General features: G+C 56.2%; 1 protein-coding gene across 1 annotated transcript in view; it reads left to right on the top strand.

Moving 5' to 3' along the window:
• The window catches only part of MARK2 (microtubule affinity regulating kinase 2), a 56,107-nt gene extending 29,249 nt beyond the window's left edge, over positions 1 to 26,858 (top strand). The window contains 19 exon segments of the mRNA XM_005894139.3: positions 11,273 to 11,449; positions 11,689 to 11,742; positions 14,642 to 14,690; positions 15,013 to 15,078; positions 15,168 to 15,238; positions 15,421 to 15,477; positions 16,152 to 16,388; positions 16,819 to 16,938; positions 17,036 to 17,135; positions 17,213 to 17,325; positions 18,270 to 18,402; positions 18,658 to 18,786; positions 18,789 to 18,838; positions 19,157 to 19,254; positions 20,042 to 20,203; positions 20,826 to 21,083; positions 22,097 to 22,123; positions 24,034 to 24,078; positions 24,711 to 26,858. Of these exon segments, the coding sequence (XP_005894201.2) occupies positions 11,273 to 11,449; positions 11,689 to 11,742; positions 14,642 to 14,690; positions 15,013 to 15,078; positions 15,168 to 15,238; positions 15,421 to 15,477; positions 16,152 to 16,388; positions 16,819 to 16,938; positions 17,036 to 17,135; positions 17,213 to 17,325; positions 18,270 to 18,402; positions 18,658 to 18,786; positions 18,789 to 18,838; positions 19,157 to 19,254; positions 20,042 to 20,203; positions 20,826 to 21,083; positions 22,097 to 22,123; positions 24,034 to 24,078; positions 24,711 to 25,071 (2,307 nt within the window). The 3' untranslated portion in view covers positions 25,072 to 26,858.
• Positions 26,859 to 26,966: the final 108 nt, after the last annotated feature.

Below are 26,966 nucleotides of genomic sequence, written 5' to 3'. Positions count from 1 at the left end.
TCTCTCCTGTAAGGCAGTACCCGTTCAGAATTCCTTTCCTCCAGCCTGTTCTTCATCTCCACCTGGATTTCTGTTTCCTTAGACCCTCCCTCCTGCCCAGCCACCCCAGATGTTCCATTCCTCTTATGTCAAACCCTCACCTAGAGTTTGAAGGTTAAGAAACCCCAGACTCTACTGCCCATGCTCCTTGGAGAGCAAAGATACGTTCCTGTCCCACGTTGGAACACTGAATTCACTTTCCTATTCCGGACTCTGGTTTAAGTGTCGTGTTAGTTGCTCAGTCGTGTCCGACTCTTTGCAACTCCTGGGACTGTAGCCCACCAGACTCTGTCCATGGAGTTCTCCAGGCACGAATACTGGAGTGGGTATGAATTCTTTCTCCAGGAGATCTTCCCAACCCAGGTGTGCACTGCAGGTGGATTCCTTACCATCTGAGCCACCAGGCTTAGGTGTTGAGTGTGGTTAATATAGTGCCTCAGAGACCGTGGAGGGCCCTGACGGGATGCGCTGGCCTGAGAGTGCAACCGTCATTTGTAACATGTTCCTATGGGAGAAGGTTCCTCCTCAGAATGGAACTTTGGGTAAGTTGGGGGTTTCTTTGCTAATACGCTACAGCAGATTTGTGTGCCTTGTGGGAGCATTCTCATCACTTGTAGTCATAGCGCTATCTATCACAAAAGTAAGTTGTCTTTCTAGATGCCAAATACCAAAGATAAACACTCACACACCACTTCCTACCCAGAAAGTTTTCTGGAGAGCTGTGCTCAGCTCCTGCAGTTGTTCTGAATTCTCCATTCTGACTGATTTGACCCGTTGTCAGTTAGCACCGGTTCAGGGGTAGCCCTCATTCCTCAGCTTGTTTGTCCTTTCCTGCTTGGGTTTCTAGTGATCTGCTGGAGGAGAAAGATAACCCCTCTGCCTGCAGGAGCAGCCCAGTGGGCAGTTAATCATGGGAAGTGCAGCCAGTTGGATTTTTAGTGGTCACTTCAGTGGAACAGCCACCTGGCAGCCTGGCCAGGTGGAGACGGTGCTGAGAGAGGTGGTGCGGCCTTGGTGGTGTCTGCTCTCGCCCTGCTTGAGCTCTGAACTTGTGGCCACGGTGACTTCTGGGCAGCAGACTTTAGGCCCGGTCTTCTTTCTGACGTTTCTTCGTCCTCCTCCAACTCCCTCTTTGAAACTGGAGGAGTCAGGAGGTAGTAGTTTTTCCCACTTTGAGAGGAAGATGCAGTGGGAAGAGGCACTTGTCTTATTCAGCACCTCCCAGTGTAGAGCTGGAACCAGACAGAACCCAGAAGGCTTGTTTTCGAGCCTCATGAAGACATTTGAAGGAACTGCATGAGAAGGGCAGAGATACGGGGTTAAATCTGCACCCAGGTAGAAAGGCTGTTGCATAAACGCTGCGATAGGGTTGGTTTTTGTTTTTAAGATCTCGTGCTTCTTTTTCACTTTGTGTTGGCAAAAACCCCAGGAGAAGATGGGAGATTCTGGGAGGAGATGATTATGCTGGGTGGTGAGTCAACTGAGCTCCCCAGCTGCCGTTTTTAGTTCCTCTGCTTTTCTGTAACAGGAGGCAGTTTGAGGAGGGGTGGGAGGCAGAGTGGGGATGCTGATTATTACAAAGAAACGGGGCAGGGGTGTATGGGTGATCTCTGGGGTCCACTCAATTCATTGGTTCAAGGAGGAAATACTGAAGCAAAGCTCTCAGTGTGGCAAACACCAAGGAAATGTCTCCTAAAGTCTCTGTCACTTCCCCAAATCAGTAGCTCTTCGAGTGGCTTCAGCTGCCTTGCACTGTCACAGCAAGACACCGTGGTTTTGATTGAATGTGGAGAGGCAGAGAGCCGTGTGAAGTGCGAGTGCCTGGGGGTTGTGGGGCAGCAGGAAGTTCAAGGAGAGGGAGCCCCTCTGGGATGAAGGGAGCCGGGGATGGGAGTAGGGGGCAGCTGCTGCTTGGCTTTGCCTATATTCTGAGTCTGTCTCCAGTTCTCCTTGATGACCACCCTGGCCTCGAGCTTTGTGAGAGATGGCATACCAAGGGCCCTGTCTCCACTGGAGAGAAAGCTTGTTAGTGAGACTGACGCTTCACAGATGTCACCCATCTTTGGGGCACCCAGTCTGTGGCCCATTGCCCGCTTGGATGTTGTGTGCAGAGTACACTGATACGGGTTACTGGTGTAGATCCCAGAAACTGTCATGAAGATGCCCCAACATGTTTTCTTTTTCATTCGTACGCATTTATTCATTCATTACCTTACTGAATGCTTCCGCTCTGTGCTATAGGCATTGTTGTGGGCCATGAATCAGACAGACCAAGGGCCTTCCCTGTATGGTGTAGTCTAGTGAGAAGGACAGACAGTAACCAGTCAACTTCAAAGGGCAGTAAACGCCCTGAAAGAGGGGAGAGGGATCTTGCAGCCAGAAGCTTTGATCTTCCTTCCTCTGCCCTTGCTTATCTCCTTGAGGGAGGAGGGAAGCAACTTTAGGGATCATAAAGTTGTACCACTTTTATTCTGTATAATTTCCACAAGTATTATAAAGCAGGGGAGCTAGGTGCGTGCCCTGTTAGGCACTCGGCACACAAGGGTGACCTCTGACTTCTTAGAGCACAAAGAGTGGGGTTAAGGTATAGAAGCCCAAAGTCAGAAGAGCTGAATGGGCACAGACAGGGCGCTGTGAGAGAGAGAGAGAGGTCAGTCTCAGCTAAGAAGATGTCTGGATAACTATTTGAATAAAGGGATTTGGGATAAGCAAGGGATAAGAGGGTTACTTACATGGACCACTTAAAAGAAGGTGTTTCATGAGAGCAGGAGCCTTTCAGTATGTATATCTGTAGCTTTCCACACCACCATTCCGATCCATTCCAATCCGTTCCCTACAGGAACCAGGGTGGTAGAGCTGGGGTCCCACCACAAGTCTGTCTGACTCCGGAGGGACACCCTGCACCACTTTGACGGCCAGACGGTGTGCTCAAGACAAACTACTGGGCAAAGAAAAGGCACTTAGAGGGTGGCCTGGGCACCTCGGCTGCCCTGGCTCGTCTCCGTCAGCTCCCCACAATCCTGTGTCAGGAGAGCCAGACCTTTCTGATGCAGACTGCCTTCTGCCTACCCCAGAGCCCTGGGCTGCTGGCAGGCTGGCTCTCCTGTGATATGGAGGAACTTGCTGGTCTCCATGGTTACAGTAACCCACTGGTACGGGAGGAGCCGAATGGAGCGTGAGGCTGGCAGTGTGAGCTTCCCATAGCCCGTGGCACCGTGTGGCACTGGTATGTCGGCTGTCTCTTGGGCCTCTTTGGAAAGGAAGGGGTTAAGGAGCTGACAAGGATGGGAAGAGCGGGCACACCTTCCTCCTCTTCTGGGCTGCTCTGAGGGCAGAGGCGTGGCTGCCTTCTTATTCACCCACTTCTCCTGGCAGGAGTGGTTTTATGTTAGGAAGGAGGGTCCTTTTTGTCTGACAGCCTTGCCATGGTAGGAATTTAACTTTTCCTCATTCTAGAAGGAATACCAGCTTTGCCGCACTTGTAATCAAGTTCTTAGAGATTATAGCTCTTCTCAGAGCTCAGAGAACCCCTGTAGTTGGAAAACAAAAGTTCCTACCTGAAAGTGAAGAGAGATCACAGAAAACATGGCGGAGACCTTGCTGCGCACCAGGCTCCATGTCAACACTGGCTTGGATTTTCTCATTTCCTCTTCACACTAATCCTCTGAAGTGGGAGCAGCTAGAGTCCTCATGTCTAGAGATCTGGCGGCTCCAAGTGTTCTCACTGGTGGTGGTCTGAGCTGGTAAGGAGCAAAGCAGGGCTCCCAGCAGGCCTGGCGCCTCCTGAGCTCTGCCGTGCCGTCCACAGGCTCATCGTGAGTCTCGTGTACGGTCCCGCTCCTCTCAGTCCCTTGGAGGCAGAAGCCAAATCTCTCTTGACTTTGTAAACGGGCTTCAGCGGTGGGCGCTCAGTGAAGGTGTGCTGAACAGGCAACAGTAATTGGAGATTGAGACAGAGACCAGGCCCTGGGCGAGTGGATGCCCAGGGATGAAGTAGTGTGGAAACTTCTAAAGCTCTGGTTGCTCCATAGAATCCACTGTGTTTGAAGAGGAGCCCAGCATTTCAAGTGACTCAGAAGACAGGAGATCTGAGGGGTGCTCCTGGCACGGTGGCTTCTGTGCATGAAGGAGTGTGAGCTGGAGGGTGGCTCAGCTTTCACTGTGGTCAGTTCTTGCCCGCCAGACTTCCAGGCAGGCGCTGGCTCTGCCGTGGCTGCTGGGAGGCGCGTGGACTCCCTGTGCGACCTGGGCTGCAGTCCCGGTCTCTCATCCTCAGGGTGAGACTTGCAGCTCAGACAGCCGAACTACAGTCAGCCACCTTGTTTTCGGCTTCGCCTCGGTCGCAGGCTCTGCTGGCCTCCTTTGTTGGGGAGGCATCCATCTACCTCTTCATACAAGCCCACTGCCCCTCTGCAGTGGAGTGTTAGGGGATTGCAGGGGTTCCTCAGGCGGAGGGTCACAGTTCATGATGGGGGTGCGTCCAGGCCCTCCACCTGTCAATGCTCACCAGCCTTCCCAGAGCTCTCCTACCCAGCACGCTCCACTGGCTTCTTGACTGCCGGCAGTTGAGAGGACAGTTGCTCAGGACGAGCGGGTGCAGAGAAGGCTCCTGGGTACGTGAGGAGGGCGGGTGAAAGAGCTAGTGCTCTGCCCCGTGGCACACCAGCTCAGGCCTGCCCTGTCTCTCCACAGTGTCTCTGCAGTCAGTGCTCGGTACTTCCTCAGTTTACAAAACTTTGCCTCCCACACATGCAGTCGAGGAAACGATCCCTGTGTCACATCACAGAACCCTGGAGCCTAGGGAATGCAGCCATTTGACCTCACTCTGGCGTCTGAGTCGGGGGGCAGGCCTGACAGCCCAGGGTCCAGAATAAAGCCTGATCTCTTGCACTGAGTTGAGTGCCCACTTTGAAGGAGTGAGAGGAGGGGGTGCTGTGAAATAGCACCTGGCCCCACAACTGGCCTTAACCAGACATGGCGCTCCTGCCGTCCCAAGCACCTTTCCTGAGTCTTCACATCTTTCCCTTCTCCTAGTCTGTGAACGAAGAGCCAGAGACTTCTGCTTCTTTGGGGAAAAATAAGAGCAGAGTAGTCTTCAAGAAGGGTTGAAGGGAAGCATGAGGAACAGCAGAGTGCTGGAGTGGGCACGAAAGCACTGGGCCCCAGGCCCAGCTCTGCACTGGCAGGCTGGCCTTGGGCAAGTCTCTTAACTTCTGTGCTTAAATTTCTCATGTAAAATGAACGTGCTACCTACCCTGTAGGTTTATGGTGTGGAGAACACAGGATATACAGCAGACGGTAGTACCAGGGATGTCGAGGCTGTTGACCAGGGCTATACAGAAGGTGAACACGGAGTAGCGCCGTCTCCCATGTGTCTGTGCCAGGTGCTGTGAGGGCACCGGCAGCTCTGCCCTTCCCTGGAGGAGTTTATGGCCTCCTGGCCTGAGTGCTTTAAAAAGAGTTGCCTCATGGGAAAGATGCTAGCCTAGAGTAGTGGAATGAGTGTGAAGTAGATCTGGCAACCAGAGGAAAAGCCAGTACCAGAACACAGCAAGGAGGGCTCAGCAGGCTCCTGGACGGCAGGGGCTTGGCCAGAGGCAGGTGTGAGGAATGGCTGCCCCTGCTGTGCCCAGGCCCGGGGGAGCCTGGAGACAGTCTCCCAGAATCGGGGCTGGAAGGAATTAGAGAAACGTTTGGTTTGTACCCAACTTTTGGGCAAAATTTAGGATTAAACATCTCATTGTCTATCAGTGACAAAGGTTCTTCTAGAATCCATAGACCTAAGGGGCTCCCAGGGTTCCTGAGTCTCCTGATACTGTGTCCAGAACACTCCATACAAGGGGAGTGTGCACTTTTCTGAGGTTGAACACTGCCTTCTGTGAAGTAGGAGGTCCATCTGCCACTGTTGGACAGCGGGTCCTGCTCCCCCCACCCCCACCCTTGGTCCTGATGGCGGTTTTGCCGCTGCTCTCTGGGGCAGCCTGTCTGATTCACACGGAGGCCCCCCTCCGCTCCCAGGTGTGAGCCCCTATCCAGGTCCCACCTGCTGCAGGTGCAGTAATGGCTTTATGGCAGCCTGGGCTGGAGTAAGTCTCCTCCTCACCCTCTCCCAGCTGTTACCCAGCAGAGCACCTTGGGGAGGGTGGGGCAGCCCACTTCCGGGGAGGGGTGGGAGAAGGAAGTGGATCTAAACCCGCCTCTTTCTCTCTCTGTCTCCCTCCCTTCCCGTTCCCCTCGGGCCCCTTTCCTCCCACCTGGCTCCTGGGCAGTGTCCGAGGACTGCGCGGGTTTCCTGGCCACCGGCCCCGGCCTGCAAGAAGCCGCGGGGCTCTGTCCCCGTCCCTCTCCTTGCCAAGCCCGGGCTGTCTCTGCTAGTGGTGGTTTCGGTTGCGACACAGTCCAGGTTCCCAGAGCCGCTCGGCCTGGCTGCCGCGCTCTTTTTCATTGAGGAGGTGGTGGAAGGTGTCGCCTGCTTCAGCTGAGTAAGGGTGGCTGACGGCGCCAGCAGCCCCCGCCCTGGGCCTGGCTCTTCCCGGCCTCTGTACTTTGCCCTCGCTGCCTGACAGGTTCTGCTCTGGGCTCTGCTGAATGGAAGTCGCTGGTAGTCCTTGTCCCTTTCTCCAGCCGGGTATGTTTCCCCCTGTTTTTGTTGTGTTTTTTTGCTGTGGAATTGCCCCCTCCTCTTTCATCCCTCCCACCCCACACACAGGATCCTTGAGGAGTTGCTAAATGGAGCCAGGCACTAACTAGCGCAAGGCAGTGCCCTTCCTGGGAAGAGGCGCGGGCTAAGAACGAAGAGGGCGAATCCCGAGAAGAGTCGACCCTTAGGTGGAGTCAGCAGGCCTGGCCAGAGTGAAAGGAAAGGAACGAGACAGGCCGCGGCCCCGGGTGGGCGCACGAGTGCCACGGTGAGGGGAGACAGAGCCGGGATGGCCCCCGGGCAGTGCCCAAGGGACAGCTTTGCTCCGTTCCACAGGGCCCAGGCGCACTCTGCCTCTGGCCCAGGAGCGCCTGTCGCCCTTCCCAGCTTGGCCCCTTCCCGGCCCTGGGGAAGTCTCGGGACACTCGAGGCCAGCCCTGAGTTCAAGGCCCCAAAGCGTGAGGTTTTCTTGGGAGGAACTGTTGGTCAGAGCCTCCAGCATTAGGGAAGGGGCCCTGCCTACCTGAGTCAGCGCCGGGCCGCTCGGGGTGGAGGCTGTCTTCCGGGCAAACCTGGCAACACGCCTAGGCCTGGTTCTGAGATCCCAGGTTGAAGGGCCCACTGGATAGAAGACTTTGTTTTTCTTCATCTTCATGCCCTAAATTCTCCCCTGTCCTCTAATGAGGACCCCAAAGCTGCTTAGGCCCAACTTCTCAGTCAGGCCTGCTAAATAACTTGCGTGTTTTGCTGTTTGGTTCCAAATCCTACCTCCCAGGGTGACCCCTTGTTCTTTCTGAAAGCTCCCTGAGGGCCATGGTGTCTACTTTCAGCGGACTTCCTGAGACCTTTGGGGCCTGCCCATTCTGTGGTGTTGGCCAGAGCTTGGAGGATGTCGTGTTCTGTGTCTGTGTGCAAGGAGGATGGAGGTGGGGGGCAGAGCGTGGTTCTGGCCAGATCCTGTTTAGTTGGCCCAGAAGGACAGCCAGTCATCAGCCTCCCACCTTGTTGGTGAGATCTGTGTCCAGGTTACATGGGCCTAGTCAGAGCCGTGGAAGGCTCTGTCTCCATGGTCGCACCTGCACCCCTGCCTCTGCTTCAGCCTTCAAAGAAGCCGCCTGGTGCAGGGCCCTGGTCCAAGGAACATTACCTACTGAGGACTTTCTCTTTTTCCTGTCCCTCATCCCTGCTGTGGGAACTGTGTCTCAACATGGAAGAGGCAGAAGGGTGAGAGAAGGACTGTGTCCTTGGCATCCTGAGAGTTGAGTGGTTTGGTCAGAAAGGGGAACGTATGACTTGTAAAGCGGGGAAATCAAAGAACATGCCCCAGCGTTTTCTGCTGCTTTGGGACCCAGACAGGCGGAACCTTCTCTTTGAGTGTCCTGGAGACCTCGCTTGGAACTAACCCTTTGCAGCTGCCCTGGCGAGTCCCTTCCTGTGAAGGCAAGGTGGCCAATGCCCAGCTGGGACCTCTCCCCAGCAGGGACATCTCCCCAGCGGGGGGACCCTACATTTCTTGGCCTCCATCTGAGCTGCAGCTGGATTGGGAGGACTTGACTTAGATGTGAAAGTCTTGTTGACCGTGAGACTTCTGGCTCTGCAGACAGGCTGTGTAGCATTTGAAGTGAAATGAAAATCGCTCAATCGTGTCTGACTCTCTGCGACCCCATGGACCGTAGCCTTCCAGGCTCCTCTGTCCATGGAATTCTCCAGGCCAGAATACTGGAGTGGGTCACCCAGCCATTCCTTTCTCCAGGGGATCTTCCCAACCCAGGAATTGAACCCACATATCTTCTCATTTCAGGCGGATTCTTTGCCGTCTGAGCCACCAGGATCCAAAAATAATGGTAATCATGGTTGTTCTTTATTAAGATTGGCTAAGGCATTTTACCTGTTCTTTGGAAGGAATGATGCTAAAGCTGAAACTCCAGTACTTTGGCCACCTCATGTGAATAGTTGACTCATTGGAAAAGACTCTGATGCTGGGAGGGATTGGGGGCAGGAGGAGAAGGGGACGACAGAGGATGAGATGGCTGGCTGGCATCACCGACTCGATGGACGTGCGTTTGAGTGAACTTTGGGAGCTGGTGATGGACAGGGAGGCCTGGCATGCTGCAGTTCATGGGGTCGCAAAGAGTCGGACACGACTGAGCAACTGAACTGAACTAAAGGCATTTTATATGTTTTCTGTCACCTAATGAATGTGAAATAGGACTGTTTTATCACCACTTTACAGATAAGAAACTAATGCTAGTAAGTGGGGGGAACCTGACCTAGAACCTCAGTCTGTTGGACAGAGCTCCTTGGCACCCACTAGACCATCTGCTGGCACCCACACGTGGGATCATCCCGTGTCGGTCATCTTTTAGGATTTCTTCCTGCTTTGTAGTAATGTCATCTCCCTCTTAAGGACGTTGTTGGTGATAGTAAAATTAACATGTGTTGAGTAAGAGGCAGATTTGGGACCTGAACCCTGGCAGTCTGTCTCTCCACCTGTACTCTTAATCACGCCTCTCTGTTCCAGTATGGAGGATATTTGTTGCTGTTCCTTGAAGATAGTGTGCAGCTGAGCCTGGGAGTGAGGAGTGGGGAGAGGGTGCTGGCCAGCTGTGCCACACAGAGCAGCCCCAGGGCTGAGAAACATGGAGACAGAGGGGCCGAGCTCAGGATGGGCAGTCAGATGCCCAGATTTAGCTTCTGGGAGCGAAGGACCCAGACCCTCAGGTCAACACTAAATTCTCATTCCAAACTCTTAGGACTTGGTGACTGCCGGACTCCTGCTGCCTTTGGTTCATATCCTCAGAAAATAGGGGCGTGACCAGGAACTTAGGAGGTGAATTAGAGGTTGCCAAGGAAACTTTTCCACCCATCTTCCTCTCTTGGAAGTGGGGGCAGAGGGAAGTTTTTCCTTGTTCGTGGCCCCTTAGGGCTGAAAAGCAGCTGTTTGGGGAAGCATATGCTCCTTGCCGAGGAACCCTGGACAGTTCCTTGGGTGGTAACAAGTCATTTCTTTGTGGTTTTTGAGGGTTTCACCGAGAGCCAGAAAGGACTGTGAAAGAAAGAACTTTGAGGCACACTTCTTTGGTCCCACTGCTTGCTTCCAGATTGTATCCTTGAAGTTTCCAGGACAACTCTGGATGGCTCTGGGATAGGGCTCTGGCTGCCCTTGACCCGCATGACGCTGGAGCAGTGGCATCGGGTGCTCTGAAGAGGCAGATCAGGGCTCTTGACCAGTGTTAGACCAGACTCTTAACAGTTTGATTGAGATGTAACTCACATCCCATACAGTTCACCCTTTAAAGTGTACGCTTAAGGGGCTTTTAGTAAATTCATGGAGCTGTGTATCCATCACCACAGTCACAGAATTCTAATGAAAAATTCATTAGAATTTTTTCATTACCGCAGAAAGAAACCTCAGCCCTTAGCTGTCATCCCTAAGGCCCCCTCCCCTTCGGGGAGTCCCCTCAGCCCTAGACTCATCTCTTTTTTTGTCTTTCTGGATTTGCCCACTCCAGAGTAGGCATTTCATATAAAGGGAATTGTACAGCCTGCAGTCCTTCATGGCTAGTCTTGTTCACTTAGCATAACATTTTCAAGGTTCATCTATGTTGTAGCATATGTTGGTACTCCTTTTTCTTTGTTTAATTGCCCATGAATATTCCACTGTGTGGATATTTCACAGTTTGTATGTCCATTTGTCAGTTGATGGGCATTTGCGTTGTTTCCACTGTTTGGCGATTGTGAGTGTGGGATATTATGAACGTCCATGGGTGTACAAGTTGTTCTTGGGTGTGTAGCTAGGAGTGGATCACTTGGAACTCTACATTTAGCCTTCTGAGGGCCATACAGGTCTTCATACAGATGGATGTTTTCATCTGGACCATGCCTTTTTTTGTGTTATGTTTATGTGTCTGTTGGTGCCAATTGTTGTCATTTCTGCTTCCTCACACCCTTACTTGAGCTAGGGGATATCTAAGGAGGGCCTTGCTCAGACCATCATTCCATGTTTTCACTGCACAAGTGTTTATTGAGCATCTACCATAATCCAGGCTACCTAGGTGCTGGGTTGTATCAGTGAATAAATGATACGTGCCCACCCTCATGAGCTTCCATTCTTACGAGATAGACAACGAATCAACATAAAGTCATACTCGGTAAAGAGAAATGTAAAGCACTGGGTGCCGAGTGCTTTGCAGTAATTCTGACGACGTTGCCCCTGCGAGTCTTCAGTTTTCGCCCGATTAAAGTGTGAGCAGGCCACAGGGAGGGCAGTAGGCAGCGCTCCCCTACACGAGGAGGAGGAACTGTTGGGCTGTTCACGGGGACGTATTGCCAGAGAGTGGAGCCAGGGATGGGACGGCTCCTAGTAGGATGTTGACACTGGACCCCGGCTGTGCTCTTCTGGAGTGAAGTGGGGCTCGCTTTCCCTCTCCTCTTACTCCCCTGCCTTATGACTTGCTCTCTGCATGCCTCCCAGCCTCCTGGCATCTGCCCCCCCACCCCAGCCTCTTACGATTTATTGCAGAGAGCTAAGGGCCAGGGCGTGGGGAGCTGAAGGGTGGCACACTTCAAGGTGTGCGTGTTTCTACCCGGCAGCCCCCCTTGGGACACCTCGACAAGCCCAGCAGTAAGTCCAACATGCTGCGGGGCCGCAACTCAGCCACCTCTGCTGACGAGCAGCCCCATATCGGCAACTACCGGCTCCTCAAGACCATCGGCAAGGGTAACTTCGCCAAGGTGAAGCTGGCTCGGCATATCCTGACTGGGAAAGAGGTGAGCGCTGGACCTGGGGACATGGCAGCATCTCCCGCTGTTGATACCCCAGCAGTAGTGGTAGGGCTACTCCCCAAGACAGCCTTCTGTTTATCAGGCAGAAATGAGATCTGAAAAGAGAGGGATACTCAGAGGGATAGGGCCAGAAGAAGGTGGAAATATGAAGGAAGAAGCAGATTTGAATCCTGGTCTTAGCCTGGTCAAAGAGATAATCTCGGGCTTTTTTGTCTCTTGTGCAGGTAGCTGTAAAGATCATTGACAAGACGCAGCTGAATTCCTCCAGCCTCCAGAAAGTAAGCTCACAGTACATGCTGTCCCTTTCTAAACCTCTGTCAGGAGTCACTCATCTGCTGATCCCATTTGGACCTCCTCCTGAACCCCTAGGCTTCCCAGGTGGCACAGTGTAGGAAGTACGGATTCAATCCCTGGGTCGGGAAGATCCCCTGGAAGAGGAAATGGCAACCCACTCCAGTATTCTTGCCTGGGAAATTCCATGACAGAGGAGCCTGGCAGGCTATGGTCTGTGGGATCCCAAAGAGTCAGACATTATTGAGCACACACACAGACACTGGAACCCCTAGTTCAGATTCTCTGGTTATTTTGTTGTCCCCACTATCCCTCTCCATGGCTCTGCTATCTTCAGGGTTTTGTTGGATCCTGTGTGCCGACTTCTCCTGCTTGGGCTTCCTGGCCTCAGGCACTGGCTCGTTAGAAGTCTTTCTGCCCTTTCCCAGCCCCTTGGCCTACCTGTCTGACCTACTTCCTGCATCTTGTTATTTTCTGGCTTGTGACCAGCCCGTATGCAAAAACGCATGTATACAGCTATTACTCGAAACACAAGCAATTGCTTTAACATCTGGAATGATCCAGGGGAGTGGGTCTCGAAGTACAGGGATAAGAGGAGGCAGAGAACCTGCCCCTGGATTCTGGGCCAGCTCCATTTCAGAGAATGGGAATGGAGGGCTGGGGTTTTTAGAAACTGAACTCCAGTGTCAAAAGCCTCTGATAGTACGTGCAGATTAAGGACAGGTACTCCCAGTTTTCCTTCTCACTTTTAGGCTCCTCCTGACTAACAGTTGCAAAGTCGTTTGCATGTAGTCTTTGCAAGGTGAGGCTTTTGCTTCCCTTGACTTACAGTGGAAACTGAGGTCTTACTAGCTGGTCAAGGAACCCTCCAGGTGGCACCACATACGTAGGAGTGAGGAAAGAAGGCTTTCATTTGCAGAGGAGGGACAGCTTACCAGTGACTGGCTGGTGTAGAGCTGGAAACAGCCCTCTCCCCCCGACCATGGGCTCAGGCAGTTTAGGGGAAGGAAGAAATCTCCCAACGGGCTCCCAGAAAGCGGCCCCATTTCAGGTCAGTCAGATTTGCTCATTCTCCAGATGACCCTGGCTCAGATTTTCTGACCCTGATTAACCCAGATCTTTTGATCTCATGGCAGATTGAGCTTTCCTTTTCATGAGCACATTGTGTTACTTGGGTTAGGAGAGGGTATAACCTCATGCTAACAGAGCCAACTACAGCGAGATTGGGAAGCTTGGGGCTCGGGGTTGGGAGTTGTTACTGAGACACTCACAGAATTAGAGTGGGTTGAGGTGCCATGACACGCTGACGGCCAAAACCAAGGTGTTTCCTATTTTTTTTGTTACCCCTGGGATCCGCTCAAGGTTCTTTGAGTCAGAGGAAATGTGGCTCTCATCACCAGGGCTTCCCTGCTGGGAGCTTTCCGGAAGGAAGGGAAAGAGGGCTACTCTTGACACGTTGGCTCGGACCCCACAGAGCAGAAGCCAACTTGGTGTGGGCCATTCAGTCTTGGGAGCATGTCAGGCTGCCAGCGTCAGATCAGCCGTCCGATTTTCCACCTGTCTCTCTCCCTGCCTCTTCCTGACTGGCTGGAGGACACCAGCACCAGACAGATGTCCCTTTTAACACACTCCGTGGCCAAGGCCAGGCTGACTCTGGCCAGATCACTCTGTTCAAATTTGATCCCGGCAGCAACCCCTAAACGACACACCTTGAAGAAGCTGGCCTCTTCAGGGCTCTAACCCAGCTCAGCCAAGTCCACGCTCCCCTAGGAGGGCACTCTTCGCAGGCCCAGCGAGTGCCCTCAGGGGAGGAACCCTGGCAGCTGGCTTCAGGCCCCATTTCAGTGTTGCTACCCACTCCTGCCCCTGAGGTGGTGTCCAGGACTTCCTGCCTCTTCATCCACTTTATCTCCTGGGCCAGGGAAGAAAGCAAGGAAAAACCTGGGCTCTAACAGGAAAAGGGAGTGAAGGTCAGAATCAGGTTTTCAAGAGTTGGAAAACCTGTCTCCCATTTCCTTTCTAGCTCAGGAAAGCTCTGGGACTTCATTAAAGGGGAAAAAAAGATAGGTTCACTTTTTCCCTATAAAATAAATTAGGTCTCCATACCACCCCTCAAAAAACAAAAACACAAAACAGCTGGTTCTGCTCCTTGTGCAAGTGGGAAGGCCTAGAAGTTACCAAAACCCCACCCCCGATTTTCTGGCCCCCGCAGAGGGAATGGGGTTCATTTCTGTCATTTTTCTTCATGGAAATGTATGGTTTGGAGTCCCTGATTTTGTTTCACAAAGAGAGCGTGAGTGTGTGTAGGTGGATTTGATTAAAATTGGCATCAGCTATATATAGGAGTGGCTTCTTCTGTCACCACCCAGAGGCCCAAGAGAGAAAGATGCACCCACGAGTGCCGAGCCCTCTGGCTTCCGTAAGTCAGAAGACAGTGGGGTCCCCCTTCAGAGCTCCCTGCCCCTTCACACAGACCACACTGAGTCTGCTTTGTCTGTGGACCGTAGGAGCAGCTCAGGTTCTAAATATTCATGTCCATGGGCTCACGCTCCCTCCTTCGGAGGCATCCAGCCAAAACCGTCTGCTGTTGGGGGGCTGGATCTGAGTAGACAGTGCCTGAGGGCGCAGCTGGCTGGTCCAGATGCTGCCCCTGAGGATGCAGGTCGGGAGAGCCCCGCTGGCCTCGAGCTGACCCTTCTTGCTCTCCTCTCCACTCGGGTCCTCAGCCCCTGGGGACGGGTGTGGAAGAGCTGGACTGCCAAACTGTTTCTTCACCCTGCCTCTTTGCTCTTTCGCAAAAAGCATCCTAGCAATGGATCTGTTTGGAGGGGACCTGAGGGGAGCAAGCTGAGCAGGCATGACCCCTGCTGCTCTTTTATTTTCCAGCTGTTCCGTGAAGTAAGAATAATGAAGGTTCTGAACCATCCCAACATAGGTGAGGACCGTTGTCGTTCCTCTCCCTCCCCCACCTCGCGTCTCCAGTTCCCACATGTAGTCCTCCTCCCAGAGGCGCGGTGCCGGCTGGAGTCCGGAGTCTTCCAGGACGCCTCTGGGGCGGCCCAGCTCAGTCCGGCTCTGCCCCTGGCACTCAGGGCTATCCTTAGAGGTGTGGCTGCCATGAGGGGAGCTTGTCCTCGGGAGAGCAGGAATGGGAGAGGAGGAAACGTTTATTCTGAGGATGCCCCTGTGCATGTCGGGGCTTGACCTGTGATCCCCTGCTACTGCTCCGACTCAGAGCTTGGCCCTTGCTCTTGCAGTTAAGTTATTTGAAGTGATCGAGACTGAGAAAACGCTCTACCTGGTCATGGAGTACGCCAGTGGAGGTAGGTATGGAATTGCCTCTCGCTCCTGTGTCCCTGCCTTCCCCAGCTCCAGCCAGCTCTGATGTAGACCCCACTCCTGTCACTTGCAGGAGAGGTGTTTGATTACCTAGTGGCTCATGGCAGGATGAAAGAAAAAGAGGCTCGAGCCAAATTCCGCCAGGTGGGTGTGACTCCCTCCCTGGGCTATGGGCCCAACCTCTGCTCTGGGGGGTTGGCATACAGGGAGTCGCTGCCTGCCTTTCAGCAGCCTCGGAACGTGGCAGGTTGGAAGCTGGTCACAGGGTCGCAGCTCCCCCAGCCCGTGCGGCCGCCTCCGGGCTGACCCCTCTTCCTTCCTTTCAGATAGTGTCTGCTGTGCAGTACTGTCACCAGAAGTTTATTGTTCATAGAGACCTAAAGGTAAGGCACGCGCTCGTCTCCCGCGTCCAAGTCAGGGCTGGGCCGTTCACCTTTGTGAACGGTGACAGAACCATGACACCCTGATGTTCAGGGAAGCTCTAGCCTGTAATTTTTTTGGAGATGATGAGGAAGCCCCTAGGGCTGCTTCTGACACAGGCCTGTGTGACTGGACTTAGGTTCCCATTCCCGCCAGCGAGCAGAGAGCCTCTGCCATTCCACCTCTTCAGGTGCTGCCAGGTCTGGCAGCCAGCCGAGGAGACAGGGTTGACTGTCCCACAGCTGATTCACAGCTGCTTTGCAGATGTGAGCGCTCCCAGCTCTGTCCCTCAGATGTTAGTGTGTGAGACTGCCTCTGGGTCTTCCGGGCCCCTGAGTCCTCGCAGGTGACCACGATTAACCCAGGCCTGACAGGGATGCTTTCCACAGCTCACAGCCCTCAGCCTTCAGATCCCAGCCCTCATACAGCTGCCTTGTGGGGAGCGGCCTTTGCCACCCTCCTCCAACCCAGCCCAGCGTCTTCACACAGATTGGAGGCCGCCCTGGAGTTGGTGGAAACAGTACTAAGATTGAAGATGACTTCCTGCTTTTTCTCTTCCGTTCCCCTCAGCTCCTTCCTGTCCGGTGCCTTGGTGTGGTCCACTTGGTTCCCTCACATTTTCCTTCTTACCTCCCAGGCAGAAAACCTGCTCTTGGATGCTGATATGAACATCAAGATTGCAGACTTTGGCTTCAGCAATGAATTCACCTTTGGGAACAAGCTGGATACCTTCTGTGGCAGTCCTCCTTACGCTGCCCCAGAGCTCTTCCAGGGCAAAAAGTACGACGGACCCGAGGTGGATGTGTGGAGCCTGGGAGTTATCCTGTACACACTGGTCAGCGGATCCCTGCCTTTTGATGGACAGAACCTCAAGGTGGAGTGAAGTGCAGGCTTAGATCATTTGAATTCTCATTTCTTCTCTTGGCCTCTGGTCTTGTCCCCAACCTCTCACCTTCACTGCTTTTCTACATTTTTCCTGAGCCAGAGCTTCAAAGAGCTTACAAGAGGTAGCAGCTATTAAAAGGCATTGTGTACCCAGCATCATCATCTCAGTTCTTCTCTTGAGAGCTGGGATAAATTGTACATTTGTTCACCTTTCCAAGGCACTCAGGATTGCAAGCCACGAGCTCCTCAAGCCCGAGGGCGTGGGGTATCTATGCCTCTTTAGTGAGGGGCCTTGTCCCAGGCCCTCTGCCTCCTATCATATTTCGTTTCTATCTGCCTGGACAGTCAAACTGTCAGGAGCCTGGATGTTAGGTTTCTTAAACCCTTGGCCTTGGCTGATTTAAATTTCCCTCCTATAGGAGCTACGGGAGCGGGTACTGAGGGGGAAATACCGTATTCCATTCTACATGTCCACAGACTGTGAAAACCTGCTCAAGAAATTTCTCATTCTCAATCCCAGCAAGAGAGGCACTTTAGAGGTGAGCAGCCTGAGACTTTCTGCCCAGGTCCTGGGTCCCAAGGAAACCTCCAGGCTGAGTTCTCCCTCTCTGCCCTCTCCTTCCCTTTGTTCCCCAGCAAATCATGAAAGATCGGTGGATGAATGTGGGTCATGAAGATGATGAATTAAAGCCTTATGTGGAGCCACTCCCTGACTACAAGGACCCCCGGCGGACAGGTGAGGCTGTGCTGGGCACTGAGGTTGAGCCTGCCTGGGACTCAGGACCCGCCTTAATTGTGTGCCCTCCTGTGCAGAGTTGATGGTGTCCATGGGTTACACGCGGGAAGAGATCCAGGACTCACTGGTGAGCCAGAGGTACAACGAGGTGATGGCCACCTATCTGCTCCTGGGCTACAAGAGCTCCGAGGTGCGTGCCCCCGCTCCGTCCCCATGTGTGCTGTCCTCTGTCAGCAGCAGCCCCTTGCTTCTAGCAGCTGTTGAGGGCAGACCTCATCTCCAAGTAGCTGTGTAGCTGTGCTCTCTACTGACTGATTTTAAGCCCCACCTATGGGGGTCGCTAAGGCCCCTCTGGCCTTTGCTTTCTCTGATCGCCATCAGTGGTTCAATAGGAAAGCTGATGGGGTCGGGCCTGGGTCTGGGTTACCACACGGTGAGTATATCTGGTTCATTCTGTGTTGGTTAGACAGGGTCTCGGTCCATCTGGGTCAGTTCTTTGTTGCCCCTAGGCGTGTTTCCATATGTTTTGTGTCTCTGTGTCGGGAATTCTCGGGATTCCTGGGTGCTTTGTCTCTCACAGGAGCCGTGAGTCTGTTGCTTCTGCTCAGTGCTCATGTCTGGGAGTGTGTATCTGGGGGCCTGCGCATCCATCCCTCGCGTCTGTCCATCTGGAGGCCTCGTAACTTGCTCTGCTTGTCTGGGTCACCGTGTCTGCACCTGAACCCATGGGTCTCTGGGGGTCGGGTCCTGCTTACCATCTGTGTGCCGCTTGCACGCACGTGTGACCTCCCTGTCCCCCTGGTGGTGTCAGACTCCTTTCCTTGGTTCTTAGCCTGCTCAAGAGGTATTGGGGGATGTCTCTGAGTCTGAATGCTCATTCTTGCGCACACGCGCATGTGTGTCCGTGTCCCTCTCTGAGGGCAGGGGTCTTTGTGGGGAGGTTGGTGTGTCTTTGGCTGTTTGTCAGGGTCTGCGTTGCTACTTGTTTTTCTCTGTGTTTATCTAAATGCACTTTGGTCTTGCAGCGGGTGTGTCTCACGGGAGCCCAGGTGGATTTGTGTCAGGCAGGAATGTGGCATGGAGGTGGGATCTTCCACAAGCAGCTCTTCACCCCTCCCTCTTGTGTTCTCGCAGCTGGAGGGCGACACCATCACCTTGAAGCCCCGGCCTTCAGCTGATCTGGCCAATAGCAGTGCCCCCTCCCCCTCCCACAAGGTACAGCGCAGCGTCTCCGCCAACCCCAAGCAGCGGCGCTTCAGTGACCAGGGTGAGTGCTTCCGAGAGTGGCAGGTGTGGGGCTCACCCCTCTCCCGATGGGTTCTGGGGGCTTCGGGTGGCACAGCCGAGTTTCAGTCCCTGTTCAGCCCGTATTAGCATGTCCTTGTACAGGTCACTGCAGTACACTTCCCTCCAACCCTGTGAAATGGGGTTGCTGGCAACACAGGAGGAAGCATGAAGCACATGGTGGGTGTTCTGTGTGCCTCCCTCACCCTTACCCGTTCCCACTGTCCCTCTGGCCCAGCAGCTGGCCCTGCCATCCCCACTTCCAATTCCTACTCTAAGAAGACTCAGAGCAGCAACGCAGAAAACAAGCGGCCTGAGGAGGACCGGGAGTCAGGACGGAAGGCCAGCAGCACAGCCAAAGTGCCTGCCAGCCCCTGCCTGGCCTGGAGAGGAAGAAGACCACCCCGACGCCCTCCACGGTAAGCCATGCCCCCGCCCCCTCCTGGCCAGCCCCGCCCTCCTTCCCAGGCCCCCACCCCGCCTTCTTGCTATGGGGCCTGCCCTCTCTAGGCAGCTCCTTCCTTAACCAGACCCGGCTTTCTTTGGCTGCCTACCTGACCTTCCCTCCTGGGCCACTTGTGCTTACTGTAGAAAACCCTGCCCCCCAGAGTCAAAGCAACATCCTTTCTTCTCCCCAGCTCCCCCCTCCATTGCTTATGGTAGAAAGGGAAGAAGGAAGCTGGATTTGTGACCACTTTGGGTTTCTGTGATACAGCTCTTCCCCTTCTTCCCCACAGAACAGCGTCCTCTCCACCAGCACAAACCGAAGCAGGAATTCCCCACTCCTGGAGAGGGCCAGCCTTGGCCAGGCCTCCATCCAGAATGGCAAAGACAGGTGAGCAGGCCTGGGCCCTGCCTGCCACGCCCCCGGAGCCGCTCCCTCAGTGGTGACGTCTGTCAGCAGCACTCCTCCCATCCTGTACCCTGGAGTCCCGTCCTGGCTCTGTCCAGTCCAGCCGTCCATACGCCAGCACCTCCCTGCTCTCCCCTCCATCTCCTCCTCCCTGTGCTCCTGTGACTGCTTTTTGCGGGGTACCCAGTGTGACTCCATGACCATCTCAGCCACTTTCTTGCTTCTTGACCGCAGCCAGGGCATGGCAACTGTGCTGTTCTGGGCATCAGTGCCCCAGGGACCCCAGCTCAGGGCAGAACCCAGAGATGCCCACCTGAAGGGTGTACACACTGAGGGTGACTCCAGCTGTGCCTGTGAGAGCAGAACCCCCTGATCTTGACCGTCAGTGTTGAGCTCCTGGCTCCTTGTCTTCTGAGCTTAATGAAATCTCCCCTTAGCAGCGCCCTGCTCTTTCTGGCAACAGCACGTCCTTGTTCTTAGAATTCCTAGGAGACCAGTGCAGCCCGGGGGCAGTGGCCTCCTGTCGGCTTTCCCGCACTCTGGGTTTCCCTCCCCAGGCTCTGGCCCACTCGCCTTCCTCGCCCTGCCCTCCGCTTTCGCAGCCTTGCCTCCCTGGGCTCTGACTTGTGCCCCATTGCTGCTTCTGGGCCTGACGTGCATCCTGCCAGGGCTCCCCTCTGGCCCTTCCCACCCCGCCCTTGCTTCCTAACCAAGCCTCCTGCCCCCGCCGGCCCCTAACCCAGGCCTCTCCGCTGCTTTTGTCTCCTAGCCTAACCATGCCAGGGTCCCGGGCCTCCACGGCTTCTGCTTCCGCCGCGGTCTCTGCGGCCCGGCCCCGCCAGCACCAGAAATCCATGTCGGCCTCCGTGCACCCCAACAAGGCCACTGGGCTGCCCCCCACGGACAGTAACTGTGAGGTGCCGCGGCCCAGGCAAGTGTGCTGGGGCAGCTGACGCACCGCTGCCCTCAGCCTGCCCCCCTCCGTCCCCCACAATTTCTTCCCACCTGGGGGTCCTGCCTTGTTCTTGTCATCTTAGCCACAAGAGGTGGCTGTCTGCTGCAGCCGGGAGGTAGAGGGAAGCAAAGTAGCTTACGGCCCTCTTCTCCTCCAGTTCTCCCTCTCAGAACAGACATGCACGAAGCCGCCCCGAGGCTCCAGAAGGAAGCCTTTTTGTTCTGAGCCTTCCTGGACTTCCCTAGGACCCGGGGACAGTCAGCATCACAGGGACTCAGTCCTTGAGGGTTGGTCAGCATTGTCCCGTGGAGGTTCCAGTCTGCCGAGCTCCCAGGGAGCTGCTCCTCTCCAGCCTGTACTGCTCTCCACACACGAATCCTTCCCTGCCTCCCTCCCTCCCCGAAACCATCTCCTGCCCCCTCCCCCTTACTGGCGTCCTCAGTGGTCACATCCCTTCCTTCTGTGTCCTCTGTGGTGGCTGCCTCCCTCTGCCCTAGCTTCCCCTTCCCTTTTCCCACCCCAGGGCGCTCCAGCCGCTGGCAGGGCCGCCTTCTTGGGCCCTGATGCATTTCCCCCACCCCCACCTCTTTTCCCACAGCACAGCCCCCCAGCGTGTCCCTGTCGCCTCCCCCTCCGCCCACAACATCAGCAGCAGTGGTGGAGCCCCAGACCGAACTAATTTCCCCCGGGGTGTGTCCAGTCGAAGCACCTTCCACGCTGGACAGCTCCGGCAGGTGCGGGACCAGCAGAATTTGCCCTACGGTGTCACCCCAGCCTCTCCCTCTGGCAACAGCCAGGGCCGGCGGGGGGCCTCGGGGAGCATCTTCAGCAAATTCACCTCCAAGTTTGTGCGCAGGTGAGTAGGGGGCCTAGGGCAGCAGAGAGGGTGAGGCCAGGCCCTGCACCTGCCTGGGGGAGGGGATGAGAACAGCTGGGGTTAGAGCTGGGAGTAGGTCCCTAGGGGGTTAGAAGCAGCCTCAGGAAGCCTGAGAAAGTGAGTCTTGTTGGCACCTGAGGCACTCAGACCTGTCCATCCCTCTCAGGCCTTCCCAGCTCCTCATACACACCCCTTGTTCTCTGGCCCAAGCAGATGGCCGATGCCGCCTCCTCTCTAGGAGAGTGTGAACTCAGATGCTAAAATAAAAGCCCCTCTCTTCTCTCCTGTGTTCCCATGGAAACTTATATTTGGTGACGCAGCTGCAAAGTCATGAGGCCTGAGCCAGGCTGGGCCAGCAAGGAGAGTTTCTCCTGGTCTCTTGTCTCGCCCCGTTTGACCTCCTTGCTCCCCACCCAGTTGGTTTTGTCTGTCGCAGCCATCTTCGTCTGCTGGGCGGGATGGGGTGGGGTGGGGGTGGGGTGGTGTGCCAGGATGAAGGCCGGGGGCCCAGGGCGGCGCTTTGCCGTGTGGGAACGGGTGGAGATCCTCTTCATGAGGTTTCTCACTCCAGGCCCCTGACGACCCATAGGAACAGCGTTCATCCTTGTGCATCCGGTTGTCCGGCCTCGTGGGCTGCTCCCTGCTTCCATCTCCCTGCTTCCTCAGCCATCTTAGCAGAGCTCAGGATACAGCAAGCAGGAGGCTTGGAGAGAGTGGGTTTGCCTGCCCTTCCTCCTGTACTTGGCTCCATTCAGCTAGCGTAGCCAGGCTGGGCCCCTTTCCACCTCGGCATGCAGCTGTGGGGCTGCAGGGTGGGGCATGAGCAGATGGGGGTGTCTGGGACTCTAGTCTCGCTGAGCGGCTCTTCCGAAAATGGGGGTGACCCTTGAACCTGTAAAGCCCACTCCCCACCTGCTTATCCACATACCGTCTTGTTGGTTTTTTTTTTTTTTATTTCTTTTTTTATTTTGTCTTTTTGTTTGTTTTTTTAGAAATCTGTCTTTCAGGTTTGCCAGAAGGTAGGCGTTGAGCCCGCTGTGTGTGTGTCTGTGTCCTGCCTCCATCACTAACGCCCCTCTTTGGCTCTTGCGCCCTCCTCCATCTGCTAACCATGTCCGTGTGGCACTCTCTCTGCCATCTTAAAGGGAAGACGACAGCCTCTGACAGGGTGGCCCATGAGGCCATGTTTGCTCACTGAGGGCAAATGGCTCTGAAAACGATGGGCCCGTCCCCCAGCAAGGGGGACCTTCTCAGGAAATTCTCCCTTTAAGATTGTCTCCTCCCCCCGGCCCCCTACCCCGGGTGTTGATCACAAGCGTGATGGGCTCCTCTTCGGCCGTTTCCCGTGTCTGTGCATGCGCTCTGAAGAAGCTCCACCCGGGTCAGAGGTGTGTCTGGGATGGTGTCTCACTTTGGGTCTCCTGGGCCTCCTCTTCCCTGGTGCCCTGAACTGCAGGTCCTCTGGGATGGCAGGACTTCAGGGGCCCTGCAGGGACACCGGGGTGTCCAGGCTTCTGCCTGACGCCTCAGGCCCGAGGAGCCTTTGCCTCTCGAGCGGGGCACAGCACCCCCTTCTGGCAGCTCCGTGGAACAAGCCCAGCGCTCCCCCACCCCAGCAGGCCTCGGGCCTCCAGCCTTTGCTGGGCGACTGGAGCCGGAACATTCTCTCTGGGCTGTGTTCTCCAGTTTTGGCCTGTGGGTTCCCACAAGCCAGGAGCTGGGACATCCTACCCCTGAGCCCTGGCAGCAGAGGGAGATCCCCCCGCACTCAGGCACCTGCCTTCCTGGGCCAACTCCTGGCTCTGTTGCCCCCAGTCCTGCCTTCATCCTGTCTGGAGGCCTGGGTGGGCTGCATACCAAGCTGAGGAGCAGGTTGGAGCCCTGGTTTCCCAAGGCCGGCAGCCCAGGCCCTGCCCTGGGGCAGGGACACCTGATATGCACCCGGTGCCCCGCTGACAAACAGCCGAGACAGGGTCTCCAGGCTTTCCCCCTTCCGCCCGCCGCTCCCCACCCAGCTCTTCAGTGCATGGCTGGCTGTTGACTCATGGGGCCCCAGTGGGGGCCTCCACCCACGGGGCAGGAGCCAGGTGGGGCCCGAGAGCGCAGCCAGGCTCCTTCCCCTGCTCAGCGCAGGCGCCTGCTCGCAGCGCGCTGGTTGCGTTCGTGTGTCTCGTCTCTTTGTGTTCCTTTTACATGTGCTGCTGCTGCTTGCTCTCTCCTCCGTCCTTGCTCTCCTCTGCACTCCCAGTTCCCCGGCTCCAGGCACTCACCTTCCAGCCAGGAGCTGGAGAAGCCGCTCAGCGGGGCCAGACCTCTTCCCCACCCACCCTCCCAAGGTGTCTGCTTGCCCTGCCCTGCCCTCCGTCTCCCTTCTGTATCAGCAGATGGCCTGGCAGGCAGGGGAGTTAGAAAAAGGGAGGCAGGCCTGTCTCCAGCAGGCCTCAGGGCCCTTCTACCCCCCATCCAGCCCCAGGCACTGAGCCCCAGGCACACTCCCAGCAGATCTTAGCCCTTTGAGCCTCCCAAGAGAGGCCTTTATTTATCCCCTCGCCCCTTCCCTCTAAGAGGACCACAGTTCTGAGACCCAGCCCTGGGGCCCTAGAGCAGGAACCCCCTCCCCAGAGTGCTGGCTGTGGGCTGTGCGCTCCATGAGCGCCCGCACGTCCACACCCTCCTCCCTGGCTCCTCCTTGCTGGCACGGATCTCCGTGTGGGGAGGGGCAGCCCCCCCCACCGTGCTGGGCTCCCTGTTGGAGAGGGACGGTCAAGCTGCCAGCGTGAGGGGCCGCGGGCCACTGAGCCTCATGGCCTGCCAGTGATGGGCAAGTGGCCTTCTGGGCTTGGGACCCGCCCACCCACCGGTGGCACCTCCCCGGACCCGCCTTCACAGAGGTCCCAGCACTAAACTCTCCCTCGCTCTGTTTTTTGAGGAACCTGAATGAACCTGAAAGCAAAGACCGATTGGAGACGCACAGGTGAGAGAGGGCTGGAGCCAGCGCCGGCCCTGCGCGGGCCACCAGGCTCGCCACGAGCCTCCTGCTCCTCTCTTCCTTCTGCCACACGGCTCTTCCTCCCGTGCTTCTGCCCTGGCCCCACCTTCGTGGGGCCTCCCTCTCCTCAGAGCATCCCTCACTGCCACCACAGCAGGTGTGGGCCCTTCTCCTGAGATCCGGTAGATTCTGGAAGCAGGAGCCCCAGGCCGGGTGGTTGGGGCTACAGACTCCCACCCACGGATAAGCTCAGCTCTCCTGAAGCAGCCACTTCTTTCTCTCCGGTCTGTGAACTGCTCAGGGCTACTGTGCAGTGCTCCCCGTTCTTCCCCGACCCTCCCCTCTTCGAAGGAAAGCATGAAGCTGTCACCTCGTCACCCCTGGCCAAGGGCTGGCTTCTCCCTGCTCTGCCCTGAGAGACGGGGGTGCAGGACTGCCCACCCTCCTCACCCCGCTGTGCTCCCCAGGCCAGCTCTAACGCTCCCTCTTCTAGCACCGCTGTCTCTGGGGCACCCTCCTGCTGTCCTCTCTGGTCTCAGGGTCCATCTGCCAGGGGGGCGCTCCCGTGGGTGGGACACCATGCCCCCGCCTGATGCCCGCCTCTGCCCTCTTCGCAGACCTCACGTGGTGGGCAGCGGTGGCAATGACAAAGAGAAGGAAGACTTTCGGGAGGCCAAGCCCCGCTCACTGCGCTTCACGTGGAGCATGAAGACCACGAGCTCCATGGAGCCCAACGAGATGATGCGGGAGATCCGCAAGGTGCTGGACGCCAACAGCTGCCAGAGCGAGCTGCACGAGAAGTACATGCTGCTGTGCATGCACGGCACGCCTGGCCACGAGAGCTTCGTGCAGTGGGAGATGGAGGTGTGCAAACTGCCGCGCCTGTCTCTCAACGGCGTTCGGTTTAAGCGGATATCAGGCACCTCCATGGCCTTCAAAAACATTGCCTCCAAAATAGCCAACGAGCTTAAGCTTTAATAGGCTGCCGGGAGTGGGGGGCGCGGAGGCGGCCAGCTGGACTTCACTGCTGGGCCGGCGCTCCGCCCGCCCGGGCCAGACTGCAGAGATGGGTCGGTGTGTCTCCCCTGCTGGCACTTCCCCTCCCCGCCCTTCTCAGTTTTTTCTTCCATGTTTGTGGGGGATGGGAGATGGTTCTCTCCCCCTCCCCACAGTTACCCTGCCCATATAGCCCCCCTTCCCTCCTCTCTCCCACAGGAGGCAAAGGAAGGGGAGGGAGGGGGTGGGGGGGCAGGGCTCCCCCTCGGTACTGCGGTTGCACAGAGTATTTCGCCTAAACCAAGAAATTTTTTATTACCAAAAAGAAAAAAGAAAAAAAAAAATTTCCCAGCGGCCACCTTTCCTCCCTGCCCCATTGGGACAGTCGAGACTGGATCTGTGGGGTTTCCCGGGAGGGTGGCTCAGGGCTGGAACACTCTCAGGCAAGAGTGGTGGAGTTCCCTGTCAGGCCCTCCGCCAGGCCCACTTTGGGCTTCTCCCCTCTCCTCTCCTTCCCCTCCAAGCAAACCACCAGAGGTGGCCTTCCCCTGACCTCAGGCCCCTGGGCTGGAGGCCTGGGCGGCTGGGGGCTGGGGCGGGGGTGCCGCGCAGCCCAGAAGCGGGGGGCTGGCGGCGGCCTGGGGCTGGCAGGCTAGGCACGGGGCTCGGCCTCCCTCCACACTGTATCCTCTGCCCCTCCTTTCCCAGAGGCTGGGCATTTCCTTCCACAAGCTGCTGTGGGGACATTTGTTCCCCTCCTCAAAAAGTCTGTGCCATCTTCTCCCATCCCCTCCTGGGTAGAAGGCGGGGCTGACCCCAGGGCTGGGAGGGGAGGGGACTGCAGGGCAGATGGGCTCGCTGGCCCCCGGGGGCTGCCCGGGCTGCTAGTCTCCGGAATAGGGACGATGGCATCCTCCTTTCTGGGAGAGCCTTTGTCTGAAAGCACAGCCCCCTCACCGGTCCTCTCCCTGCTGCCCCTCGTCATTGGCATTAATCTGGGCACCAGCTAGTTCCATAGCAGTGACTTCCCTCACCACTCATCTCTCGGCCTTGCCTTCTCTTCCTCACACTGTCGCCCCTCCTCTCAGGAGACACTGCCCCGGGCCTCCAGGGCCGCCTGGCCAAGGCTGCGGAGGGCAGCGGGGCCGGGAGCCTCTGCCTCCACGGGGTTGGGGGGCAAATAGGCCAAGGGCCTCCCAGCTCGCTGACCTCCGCAGCCAGTGTGGGAGTGGCTGGTTATGGGCGCTTGGCTGGTGGCAGCCGCTGCATCCCTTAATTTATTTCTCTGCTGTTTCTGTTCTTGAGAAATTGGGGGAGGGGGTCCTAAACAGAGGCTGCCTCTACCCTCACCTGAGTTGTACATTTTTTGTGATGGGTTTTATTTTTTATTTTATTATTTTATTTTTTTTTTTTTTGATTTATGATGACTCCACCCCTACTCATCACCCCACTCCCAGGCCTGGCTCCATGGCAAGTCGAGCCCTTGGGTCCCAGGAAGGGGCCTCGCCAACCTCAGCCCTCCCGCCCCAAGCCCTGACCGTGGGCTCCGGCTCCTACCAAGGGCTCCCCCTCCCTCCTTCCCTCCCCCTTCCTGCCCTATGGAACAGCCCGGGTGCTCCCAGGGGCCCGGAGGGCAAGGCTTGGCTCCCAAAGGGGGTGGTGGCCGGGGGGCTCCCAGGCAAGGTGGCCCCTCCCCACCCAGCCCCCCTTCCTGCACTTAGTTTCTCCTCTGGATCAAACACGTAATAAAGAGAATGTTTGGAATCTGAGCTGCCTCCTGTTTCTCATCCCAACTGGGCAGGGACCCAGTCCCCATGGGCAAGATATGGCCCAGCCCACCTGCCTTGCTGGGAGAACTGATTGCTGTTTGGGGCCTG

Source organism: Bos mutus, chromosome 22 (assembly GCF_027580195.1).
Source record: "Bos mutus isolate GX-2022 chromosome 22, NWIPB_WYAK_1.1, whole genome shotgun sequence".
Lineage (NCBI taxonomy): Eukaryota > Metazoa > Chordata > Mammalia > Artiodactyla > Bovidae > Bos > Bos mutus.
This window is presented reverse-complemented; position numbering and strand designations above follow the sequence as displayed.